We start from the raw sequence: 12,821 nt of genomic DNA on the forward strand, positions 1-12,821 counted from the left end.
TATATCTTTCATGACCGTTCCCTCCCATCAATGAGATGGCCACAGCAAATGAATCTCCACTTATCCCAGTCCTTATAAGTAAAAAGAAGAAATTGTTTTCTCACTTTCCAAAGAAACTGATAGGGGTACTAGTTTTCTTCACATGTAACATAAAACAGTCTGATATATTCTACTTACTGTTCTCAACATTTTCCTTGGTGGGTTCATGAGCTGTGATAATCTCTAGGCACCGCTTTTCATCATATAATGGGTATAAGATCTCATTAAGGCTAGGGTCTCGCTGCTTCTCATTCATAAAGTTTATCATTTGGGCCATACTGATGAATTCTCCCTTTGTTCTGCCAAAGAGAAAGAACCAGTAAAGCCAGGAGGTAGGGTTATCAAGATCATATAGATTAATGAAAACAATTTGAGAAATTTATGAGTTAAGCAAAAGAATATCATGATCAGAGTAAAAGGACCAACAGTTCTATAACAGTATGGGGAGCAAAAGAATTTTGGACTGAAAGATTTTTCTGGACATAGCTGGAAAAAAATGAAGGTGTAACAGCACTCATGACTTACCCTGAAAACCTCAGATACACAAAGATATCTTCTGTCTCTCTCTCTCTCTTTCTCACTAACACAAAGATGTATTGGCCATGGCCTTGAAACCACAACAAACATCTAAGCACTATTTCTTAACAAACAATATAAACAAAGGCTTGTTTCACTGCCTAACCTCAACAATGCTGGACTAAGAATATACTTATTTACAACAAGCGTACTAATTAGGTTTGTAAGCAGGCATTTCGTAGCCTTAATCCACCTCATTTTGCCTCAGAAAAGTCTCAGTTGTTTTTAAAACAGTGGTTTCCAGTCTTTTAAGTCCATTCCCCTCTTGGGTAACTTCAGAAAGTCTTTGAGAACTCCTTTCCTTTTTCCCCGAATAACCCACAAAAATAAAGATACAAAGTGAAACAATTCTCATCCTTGGTTTGTTGCTGTGCCATAATAGAAAATGTTTTTACTAGTAACGTTCTTCACCTAAAGTAACTGATACATGAATGCAGAAAAACATGGTGATTATCAAATTAATCACCTCAACAGCAAAGTAAGAGCAGAGACAGTGCAACAGCTGCTTATAAGTATAACAGCATTATCAACAACAAACAACTTTAGAGGTTTCATTTGCAGAATGTTTACTGAAACTACATAAATGTGTAAATCTTAAATAAAATGCACAAAATACTCTTATGCACCAAATATGCATCAAAGTTTTGAAACTAACCACAAGGTTAAACTGGTACTACCATTGCAGGACACATAAACATTAATTACTCCATAGTGTTGTTGCACTTCACCTGCTAACTCTTCACATGGCAAAAACAAGCTTTACAAGTTCACAGATGTAACTTATGACATCACACAAAAGATGATAGTGTACATTCTACGATCCTTAAGCTGTTATGAATGTAGAATTTGATAGTTCTCTTCTTGTATTACTATATTTAAGATAATATACATATTCTTCTCAAACTGTGAGTCTTTTTGATATGCAACTCTTGAATATGGTATATCATATACTATTCTGCACTGAAAACAACACAAAAAGGGTGTAAGTCCTTCTTCTTGTTACTATGTACACTGTACATGATGAGGCAGGATGAAGGATAAAACATAAGTAGGTACAATCAGAAAAATATTCCCATTCACCCTTATAAATACTTAGGCTGAATATGTTTCATAAGTATTCAACATCAGATATAATACTATTGAAATTTAGACACATAAACAGAAGCAATAAGATACTGAAAATCATGTTAAAAACAAAGATATATAATAATCAACAAGAAGAAGAAGAATAATCCTGCTCATGACTTACATGCTGACAAAGAGTTCATCGATATCAGTCCTTGGACAGATAGTGTGGTACAGTTTGTAGAACTTTTCAAAGGTGAAGGCCTCTTTATCTATGCTGTCAGTCTGTTGTAATAAATTTACACAGGGAGGTTAAGGTTAATACTTCAGGGTGGACACCTGTAGCATGAAAGAATCCAAGACATGATATAAATAAATAGTGTTTATCTCATTTTACACTCTGAGTAGACTGTTCAAAGGATATCAGATGTTGCCCTTACATTACACAAAGCATTAGCAACAGGTCAGTAAATCAAAAGGCTTTATCATTTGGAAACTTTCTTTAGATGATATACACATAATCTTTAGTTCTATTTCTCTGATGCCGACTCTTACTGGGAACTCCCTCAATGGGGTGGACATGGCAAATGTGAACTCAGGTGCTGCTTCTTTGCCTGCTAGTGCCTCATCCTTAACAAGCCACTGGCAGAGGGCAACTCTAATGCAGTGTTTCCAGAGGCTCCTACTTTAAGTTCATACCAACTACTACCAAATGTTCCACCCTACTACTTTTACATAAAGCTCCCACCTAAACTTTCCTATGTATAACTTCTACTTATTGTTCCTGCTTAATGTTCCTCCCTACTACTTATATCTATTGCTCCTGCCTTTCTGCCAAAAGGGAGTGCTAGTGCACAGCACTCACCAGAGGAAAATCTAGAATTATGAAGAATGAGTTGTGTGAGTTAAGTGTTGTCAAGTGTTATGTGTGATAAGAGATGGTATGTTTGTGTACAGAATGCCAGCAGTCCATGTGCACATGAGAAGAAAGAAAAGACAGCTACCTGGGTCAGAGAACTACAATGTGACATACAATGAAATGTTGCTCACTATGCAGTCATCCCTAACTTGGTACACAGTACCAGTAATATACCTCCCTGTGGCTGCCTACCAAGTAATCAAGTAATACTTACATAATCTTATAGTTGTATCTTTTATCTCACATTTAATCTCATAGTTGTATTTCATTAAATGAAATGCCCTCGGTATAATAGAAAAGAGATTGCAAAATAGAAAACTTATAATTTCCATCAACAAAAGAAAAAATAATGAGGGTTATAAATCCCTTACCTTTCCAGAAGGTAGACCCATCTCTTCTAGGCAAGAAAAGACCATCTTTTCTGTCTTCCCTGAGGCAAAGGTTCGAACTATGTGCTTAACAGGAATCTTACCCATAGAGTCCACTGTCATCCCAAGTCGCATCCAACTGATACACAATCACCAAAAAAGAAAAAGAAGCATATTAGCAAGAGAATCTGTTTTCATCTTATCTCAATTGTAAAAATTACGTCAAGGCACAAGGTAATTTGATGAAATATATTTTTAGTAAAGAATGGAATGTTGGAATTTATTCATGGCAATTACACTAGAAAGTGCTACTTTTTAGGAATCACTAATCTGAGGGAATGCTATTAAATGGTGCAAAGGTGGGTCATGAGCTAGATCAAGACATTAATAATGGCTTACTTTCATCAGGTACTGTACTAAGTTTTGAATGGAATGCAATAAACAGTTAAAAAAAAATCAGCCATAGCTGTAAGCTAGTTTTACCAGTAACATACACAAATTCATTATCAATAATGCAAATAACATGCAAATAAGCAAGGAACAAAACAAAAAATTCAGTGAAAAAGCCCTGTGAACATTAGTACAAAGGAAAGTCTGTGTGACCAACAAATCAATGGGTAATAACAAATAAGCTTAATTCAGAATCAAAAAATAATAAAAGCTTGTGAGAGGCATTGAAATTCAATCAAGCAGTATAACACATAATATCAATCATACTATTACCATTTCTAAAAAAAACATTTCTGTTAATACAGTACAAATTGTGGTGTGCTGCTGGAGATTGTGACGAGTATCTGATTGTGAAGAGGCCACAAAACCCAAAGTAAAAATAAAAAGTTTACACCTGCTTCACACCTCAGCAGCCTCTACTCAAGAGATTCCCTTTCTCCCCACCCATCCTAACAAATATAACCCAAACAAAACTCATTCACACTGAAATAACCCAAAAAAGCACTAAACAACCATCCTCCCAACTCCATCTTAAATTCCATCCCCTTAACACATACACCCATCAGAAGCCATACTCCCCTGACAAAAACTAATCACACTTTCCCATCTACACATCATCCATCCCTACAACTTAACAAACACCATTTCAACACATCCTAAGACCATCCATGTCCATTATCCAACTACCACAGTGAAATGACATTAGACACTTCCTAGCCAACACCCCAGCACTCTCTCCAAATGGACACACATGTAACATCACTACACTTTATGACTTATGGACCCATCCAGTGGACATGGCCAGCTTCCTGAGCACTGTGGTTGCCTCATAAATACTTACTTCCCTGAGGCAAGGAGTAAGTACAATATTATAAATATTTTTAACTGCATCTCTGATCATCAGAGTGGCAATATAACACTTTAGATGATGATGTTAATATTGTTTTGGCATATCCTTAGGTACTACAATCCATTCAAATGATCTACTGTATATATCTGAGAGTCAAATTAATGGAATGCAAATTCTTTGCTGTTCCAATATAGCGCAACTCTTACGAGAAAAGTCTACTGCTGTTGGTTGCAGTGGGAAGTAACAAAAGAATTGTCTAATGCTGTTACTACTACCTTTAATTCTCCTTAAAAACTTACTGCTTCATTAAGTTGGTCTTAGGGCAAACATTGTTGAGTTTGTTGTTGTTTGTAACATTCCGTAGACCCGCCTGCCACTTCTATCCAGGTGTACATAAGAAAGGGATGAATCCACTAAAGCTTATGCTTTACAGAATAAAATATTCATACTTATGCAATGTCAGTTACCAAAGACAACTGCTGAACATTTCAAAATTTTTTAACGTTGAGCAAGTTATTTTATCTAATAATGTCACCCTTTGGCTACACCATCTGGTGATATCAAAGTAGGTTACACTAACATCCTGTTCCCAAATATGCAACCATCACATATACGAATGGTCTGCCAAGCAGCACATAAAGACATGTGGCCCCTAGAAAGGCTAAACCTTGTAAAGACCTCAACAACTGAAAAGTTTTCCAATTCACATTACCAGAAGACTAGTGCCAAAGATCTATCTTCACTTAGTAAAATTTGGAGGGAAGGTGATGGGTTAACTCAAAAAGTCACTCCTGAGCTTGTGAAAAAAAATGTTTTGAGCCAGAATGATATCTCCTGCCCTTAGTTAGCTAACCTACTCTCACTGGGATTCAGTTAAGAGATGACTCTGCAACAAAACGAAGAAGGAACTATCAATATGATATCACTGGTGAGAATATAAGAGCAATGAGTTAGCAAGTCAATGTGGCACCATCTTTGAGTAAAGCATTTCACTCAGCTCTTTAGGACACATGATACATTTTTTGTGCTCATACAATACAAATGTAGCATAATTAGTTAAAGGTTCATCTATCTAGCTGACTGAACTACATGGCTTTGCTACAGAACTATATAAAAGGAGGGCAGGTTGAAGTTCTGGCTCAAATACATGCTTTTCAAAACCTCATAAGAAAATATTTTCCAATGAACACTGTTATCTCATCACTATATTTGTACCTGCAATTTCCTGTGTAATATGGTCATCAATCTAGTCATTTTCTTTTATTCTGAAAAATCCAATTCTGTCCAACTTATATCCTTTTTCCAAGTAAAACTCAAAATATTTATAACAGAATTTCAATGTATCACAAACTTTCACTGTCTTGTTTCATATAAAATGCTGATATTATTGTATGGTTGTCATTAATTCGAATGTAGCTGCAAATTATCATATAATTTCAAGTTTTATCTTATAAATTTCAATCATGATTATCTTCTAATCTCATTTTGTACCTCTTATGCAAATCGTAATATGTTTTACAACAAGCTATATCTCAACTTTATTCCTTAAAGCTCATTTGTGCATCATGTATTTCACAATGTAATCTTAAACCTAATTGATTTTGTAGTTTATTTCCTGAATTATGTAACCCCCTTTGTCCAAAATGATTCTTCTTAGTAACCATAACTATTTTTTACCACTTAACTCTTTCATATTGAACAAAGATAAACAGCCCACTTCCCTCAATAAGGCTGAGATGAACAAATAAAGAGTTCTTTAAAGATTCTAAGTAGATATTTCTTATTTCTACTAAGGCAGTGAACAGGGGACTTCTCCCTGCCAACAAAAAATGCTGAACTCATTTCAATCCACTTGGACATAATGCCACAATAAGGCATTACATGGAGCTTGACATGTTCTGGTCAATGCTGCCAGCCAAACATATGATTATACTACTGCATTACTTAAGTTTCCATTACATCAACATAATATTGTTCATGTTTGCATATGTTAGTTCATAAAAATATCTGTTTGGCATGAACTTAGTGTAATTTTGACTTAAAAACCATTCAAACTACTGGAATTTACTTTTCTAACATCTGGAGTGTAATTAAGCCCCCAAGCCCTTTGTTTTCTTTCATATGTGTGAGGCTTATGGCTCCAGCAACTTTTCTTCACAATGCTAACAAAACAGCCACATTCTTAAAGGCACCAAGTTTAAAAGGTTAGGAGCGGATGAAGGTTGGGCCTGCAGCAAAATGGTAGATGGAAAGAAGCCGGAGACCACAGTGACTGGATTAAACACAGTGATATGTTTTAGCTGAAATTCAATTCCATATACATGTGCTTTACTGTAAAAAATTACAGTGTTTGCTACAGCTTAATTAATGATCCCCAAAACTCAATCGTTTCTACCCTTGCAATGTTTTTAATTACAAACTCGTACTTCATGATAACTAATGCTTGTCTAAATAAATAAAGTTTACAGTATACTTTTAATGATCATTAATAAATGTTTAGAAGTAAGTATCAATTCAAGAATCAGACACTGTGCGTATCATATAATATGTCAATCATCAACATAATAAATTGGTTAAAACGAGCATTAGCTCAAGCAACTATATATATATATATATATATATATATATATATATATATATATATATATATATATATATATATATATATATATTTTCACTGCTTCTATATATATTATTTCATGCATCATTCATAAAATCTATCTACTGTATTTAGCAGTTGCCAATATATGATAAAACATGCATCTTTTTCAATGTCAGGCAAAAAATTCATGTCACGAAATGCATCATCTTGTGTCTAACACAATAATTATCAGGTTATGTCCTGGATGCAGGATTGTCAACTCTTCCATAAGCCATTGGATGGTAAAGATCTGTATCAATCACAAATCCCATCAATTAATGTGTTAGTCACAGCATGTGTCAGCTCATGCATCATCAATTCATGCATTAACTGCAGGATCAAGTATCAATACAAAATAAGTCTCTTCATGTATTTGTAAAAAATTGTGTCTGAGTGTTAGTTTAGTTGCATATTAAAGGCACCATCTCATGCATAAGCTCTTGCTGCTGCTTGAAAATATCATAAAGTATGCATCAGACACAAGTATAAGACCAATTCACCATCAAAGAAGGACTTACTGTTTCTTTAAACACATCATTGGACATATGTTATTGGCCCTGATGTTGTGAAATATTTTTCGAATTCCCTCTAACCATGCCTGTGAAGGAGGATAAGTCAATCATTAACATTAAATATGGTCATAATACCTATAATCATTGTCAGTGATGAACATATAGCCGACTGCATCCATAACTTAAAGATCAAACTTTGCCCCAATACGGCATACATTTTCACAACAGTGAATGCATTACTGAATACAGCATGCAGTACAGCTGTTACAGTCAGGTCATCCAAAGTCCTTAAGTTTCAGCCCCTGACTGCTCATACCACAGCAATATCTTGAGCCCTATAGAAGTCCATGCCCCAGATTACCATAAGCCCAAATTCATACCAAGCCCTATCTCGACTAGTCTAAGCCCTATAACAGTCTAGGTTGTATACTACATATAGCTCCATATTACCTTAGGCTTTATATCAGCCTAGGTTCCAGACTATCTAAGGCCCTGGAGTATATCTAGCAAAGTCTGAAAGCCTATTAATGCATTGGGCAAGCTTACTTTCCAAACTAATACAGGAAATGCCAAGATTTCTCTCTTAAGCATAAATATAGAGGTGACTTGTTTATTCCTCACCTTCTTAACTTACATCCCTAATGACTGGAAAATTACATCGAAGTTCAAATACCAGAGAAAACTGGTCGAGGAATAAAAATCTGGATGAGACATAGAATACTAAAAAATGACAGCCCTTAATCATCAGAGGAGCCTATATATTTCACCTCACTAGGAGTGATTCAATGGTTCTCCTGTGTCCTATATTCCATAAAATTACAACAGTGTGATGTTCCTTTATTCTTATGATGTGGGATCTGAAATCAAGAGGCAAATACCTTGATCTAATACACCAGTATGTCTTTTCATAGTTTAAACCATCATTCTGGTTTTACAAGCTCAAGAATAAAGCATGAATTTAACTCTTAATATATACGATATCTCAGCAACAATTAACACAATCCCTTAATGTTGAAACAAAGAAGGCACAAAAAATGCACTCACACATGATTATTGTCATTTCTAGTTCAATAACCATTTCATTCTGTCCCATCAGGAAGGACTAAAAGAATGCATGAAATTACAAATGGAGATGATAATACCTACATTTCAACTTTCTTCCTTTCAACAGAAACTGCCTAAAATGCTTAGAGGAGAAGTAAAGACAATCTGTCTAACTGATCGTGGTATGGCGAAGTATCTACCCATCCATCACAGCCAAAGATCAATCCAATCCTAAAAAGCATATCTAATGCTAAATCTACTACTAAATTAATTTACTACTCTAGGTCTCTTATTCAAACAACACCCTAAACAAAATAATTCCCAGATGAATTAATTACACAAGCATGAATATGGATTTGTCCTTACTAATGTGGAACCTGTTGTTCTAAAATCATTGTTGCTAGGTTATCTAAACTATAAAGATCCTGCATTAAGTTAATCCTTTAATTATAAGGTTAGGAACCGTGAAATATGAAGTTTGCTTCATTCAATACAAAGATGCTATGATGATGATGATGACTGCTAGGGAAGGTCTAAGGACTGTCACATAAAAATGACTTAATTTACTGATTAATGGTGCTAACATGAACAATAAAACTGATCCAATTCATCAAATAATGATGATAACTTGAGCAATAAAAATATGACCTAATTTATCAAATAATGGAGCTACCTTGAGCAATGATTAGATCCTTGCCATTTCTTGTGAAAAAAGTACTGAACATTCATCAAATGACAAACACATATATGCTTGTCCACAGCTAACTGGAACATGTGATGGTATCTAAACACTAATGAAAGAGCAAAACCTTGGTATATACTTCCTTATGGTTATAATATCTTCACAACTAGTGGTCTTGAAATAAATGTGGTCTAAAAGTTTACACCCCAAATAAAAAAAACAATCAGTCTGGCAGTTAAAGCTATCATAACTTCTATATGGAATTCTGTGGCATCTTCTATGAAAATTGGCACTTCTTTAGGCCACGTTATAAATTGGATTTCACTTCCTCCTAGATTACTGAATGACACGGGAAATATTCTAAAGCTAGGGAAAACCAAGTTCTCTGTGGGATGATAACCACACCAGTTCAAAGTTTTGTTCATAACATGTTTAGTTAATTCAAGGGCATTTACTATCACTTATCATCATCTATTTCCAAGTGGTATAAATATGTTGACTTTTGACTTCTAAGTGTAATTTTGGTTAAGGATTTATATATCATCACCATCCAATAACCACACACTACAATGTCATCCCAAATTCAGTTACTTATACTTAATAATCTTTATAAAAAAAGTGATAACAGTAAAAGGTTATTTCCAGCTAAAGAAATGCAGTAAACAATCATATTTACAATCATATCTACCTCGTCCATTCCAATACTGTTCCTAACTGATAAGAAATACAAACAAGAAGCCATGTTTGTAAAACACATAAGCCCAATACATGTCTTTTGGAATCCATGACAAATGTTAACACATGGCCAAGCTTTTGACCTCCAATCTCCAAAACTTGATTAGAAGTACAACTTTCTATGTTCACTCACTGTAAGGTTTGGTGTACAAGCATTGGTGCAGTCTTCATAAACTGTGAACACATACATTTAATAACATTTTAGTACAAAAGATCTTGTGACCTTGGCCTCTGGCCGCCTGACTAACAAAACTATTCAGGCAAAGAACTTTGTGGGTACTATTTGGTCATATTCCAGTCCCAGTCATGAGGTATCATGTACACAAGCATTTGGAAGTATCTCATTACAAAAGACCTTCTTACTGTGAAGTCTGACCTCGATCTTGAAAATTTAATCAGGTGTAGAACTCTATAGGCATGTTTGTAGTATGAGCTTGGTACATAACCTACCTGGTCATACAATGCCATGTACACCATCACTAGCATTTCAAAACACAAAACCTAATAAACTTAATACCTGACCCCCTAACTTGGAAAATTTAATTCAATGTAAAACTATGTATGCAGTACCTATACTACAAGCTTGGTGCATATCCAATTACCAGTAACAATATATTATGTACACAATCATTTAATGGCATTTTAGTGCACATGCACAGTAACCTTGACCTGTGTCTCTGACCTTGAAGACTTAATCAGAAGCAGGCTTCTGTAAGCAATATCTGTGTAACAGTACAGTCCATATCCAAGCTTCCAGTCATGATATATTGTGTACACTAGATTGAAAAGCATGAAAGCACATAGCAAAGACAGGGGAAATCAATATGCCCCTCTGCTTTACAGCAAAAAGTACAAATCATCAAATCAAAACATTAATAATGAAAGAGATGTGATGATCTAGATTTCCAATAAATTAAAACAACTTCCTTCATAATTCACTTAAAATGAACAAATAAAACTTACATCTGCTTCGTCTTTAGATTTGCAGACTATGTTGGTACTGTTGATGTTGACATAATCCAGTCCAGTGCATATACTTAACATCTTCTCCTCCACATCTTGCCCATGTTTGTTCAGTAACCGGTCTGCTAGCTTTCCATCCTTAGGTTAAGCATAAATAACAAACATGAGGAAACAATTCAAACTTTGGAAACTATACAAAAAGAAAATTGAGACATTACTGAATGATGCCAAAAGAATTATGTAAGGAAGGAAATACGGTAAGGTATATTCACACTCAGATGCAGGTATGAGAGCCTGTTATGACAGTAAATCCACTGTATTGTGGATGAGCAGCAGATGAAGACCTATGAAAGTTCACCTGATAATACATAGGAAACACATGATCACACAAAAACAAAACTCATTGGGAGAAGGGAAGAGGGTACTTAGATAAGGATTTCTTGGAGGTGAAGCCTAAATGTATGCAGTGGTGATATATAATAGTACATGATAGCAAATCACTATGGGGACTCCAAATCTCACTTGATAATTCAACGCTGTGTTCATAATCATTCAATGTGAAATGATATTTGTAGATGATATGGTTCCCGTGACAGAATCAAGTGAAAAACTGAAAAAAACTGATGTCTGAGAAAGTGTATCTAGAGGATTTGTAGATGGAGGAAGCCAAGAGTTATTGCAAATAAAGGTATAGTTATGAGGTTTAGCAGAGGAAAGAAATGGAATATTCTGAGTCTGAATTTGAATGGAGAGAACCTGGAGGAAACAAAGTGTTTTAAATACCTAGGAGGAAATGAGGCAATGGATGGAATTGTTGAAGGTGAAATGATCCGGAAAGTGGGTGCGGGGACAAAGGTTCCTTGGTGCACAGTGGAGTTTGGAAAAAGAGATTACTCCCTGTGATACAAATATGGGTATGGGTATGTCTGAGCTGTAAAGGCATATTAGTAGGCCTTAAATGCAATACATGGAAAGGGGTAGATGTGTTGAAAATGAAATGCATGAGGACAACAAGTGCTGTGGAGGACTGACAGTGTAAGGAATAATAGTATAAGACACTGGTGTGGTAATAAGAAGAGTAGAATCATAGAGTTGAATAGGCTTTCAGCATCCTCTTCTCATGTCATTTCGTCTTTTCCTAAAACCACAACAAAATTTCAAACTTGTCTCAACCATGAAGAGAACAGACATCCCACCAGCTGCCTCTCTCAGCATATTCACAGATAGCAGTCTCTCCCTTGCACAGCACTGTCTTCCTACCTTGACTCAGAGTGCATCGAACAACTCTTTGCATTACTTCTTTTGTTAAAAAACCAAGAAATCTCAGCTGCATATTTTAGACAAAATTTTTCCTATTTTCATTACATATAATCCTTCCATTCCTGCCTTAGTTTTGCCTTTTCCTTTTTCCCTCCACTTGCAACATGTTTAACCTCTTAGATAGTCTCTCTGACATGTATATTCTCTCAGTCTTTTTTTCTCTCGTCCTCTCTATATATCTTGACCATTTCAGCTCACCCTGATAAGCTCTGCCAATCAGGCTGCACTTCTACTACATCTCTCTCTCTCTTATGCTGTCATTTCCAACACAATGCAAACTGACTTCTGTAAGGAATAAAATGCTGGCTAACACCAAACTTAAGAAAAAAATCTGAATATTTACCCTTGGTAACTGTCCTCTTCTGATGTCAGATACTTGTGACAATTCAAGTACATTTCCTTCCTGAAAAATTTAAAGATATAAGTAAAATCAATAAGAAAATACTCAAGAAGTAGTTGATTAATCATGAAAATTATGAATGAATCAACCGAAAATGGTACAAGACTTAGCAGCAATAAATTCTATACGTGTAAGAATGCGGAACATGTAAATTCTGAATTACAATAAACTCTATATCAAATGAAAATGAATCTACTTTACAGAATGATATTTAGCTTTGTATACGAAAAAGTCTGAAAGCAAAGAGATGACACAGA

General features: G+C 35.1%; 1 protein-coding gene across 4 annotated transcripts in view; it reads right to left on the reverse strand.

Annotated features, from left to right (window-relative positions):
- Window positions 1-12,821, reverse strand: part of norpA (no receptor potential A) — a 248,454-nt gene that overhangs the window by 39,499 nt on the left and 196,134 nt on the right. For 3 of the 4 annotated variants that reach the window (XM_071689120.1, XM_071689119.1, XM_071689118.1), the window contains exons 4-9: window positions 12,508-12,567; window positions 10,845-10,982; window positions 4,567-4,646; window positions 2,971-3,106; window positions 1,865-1,965; window positions 178-338 (exon numbers count right to left, since the gene is read on the reverse strand). In XM_071689120.1, the coding sequence (XP_071545221.1) occupies window positions 178-338; window positions 1,865-1,965; window positions 2,971-3,106; window positions 4,567-4,646; window positions 10,845-10,982; window positions 12,508-12,567 (676 nt within the window). Of the gene's footprint in view, window positions 1-177; window positions 339-1,864; window positions 1,966-2,970; window positions 3,107-4,566; window positions 4,647-10,844; window positions 10,983-12,507; window positions 12,568-12,821 lie in introns of those variants that run through there. The other variant, XM_071689121.1, reaches the window with a different exon arrangement.

The sequence above is a fragment of the Panulirus ornatus genome, chromosome 46 (assembly GCF_036320965.1).
Source record: "Panulirus ornatus isolate Po-2019 chromosome 46, ASM3632096v1, whole genome shotgun sequence".
NCBI classification, from domain to species: domain Eukaryota; kingdom Metazoa; phylum Arthropoda; class Malacostraca; order Decapoda; family Palinuridae; genus Panulirus; species Panulirus ornatus.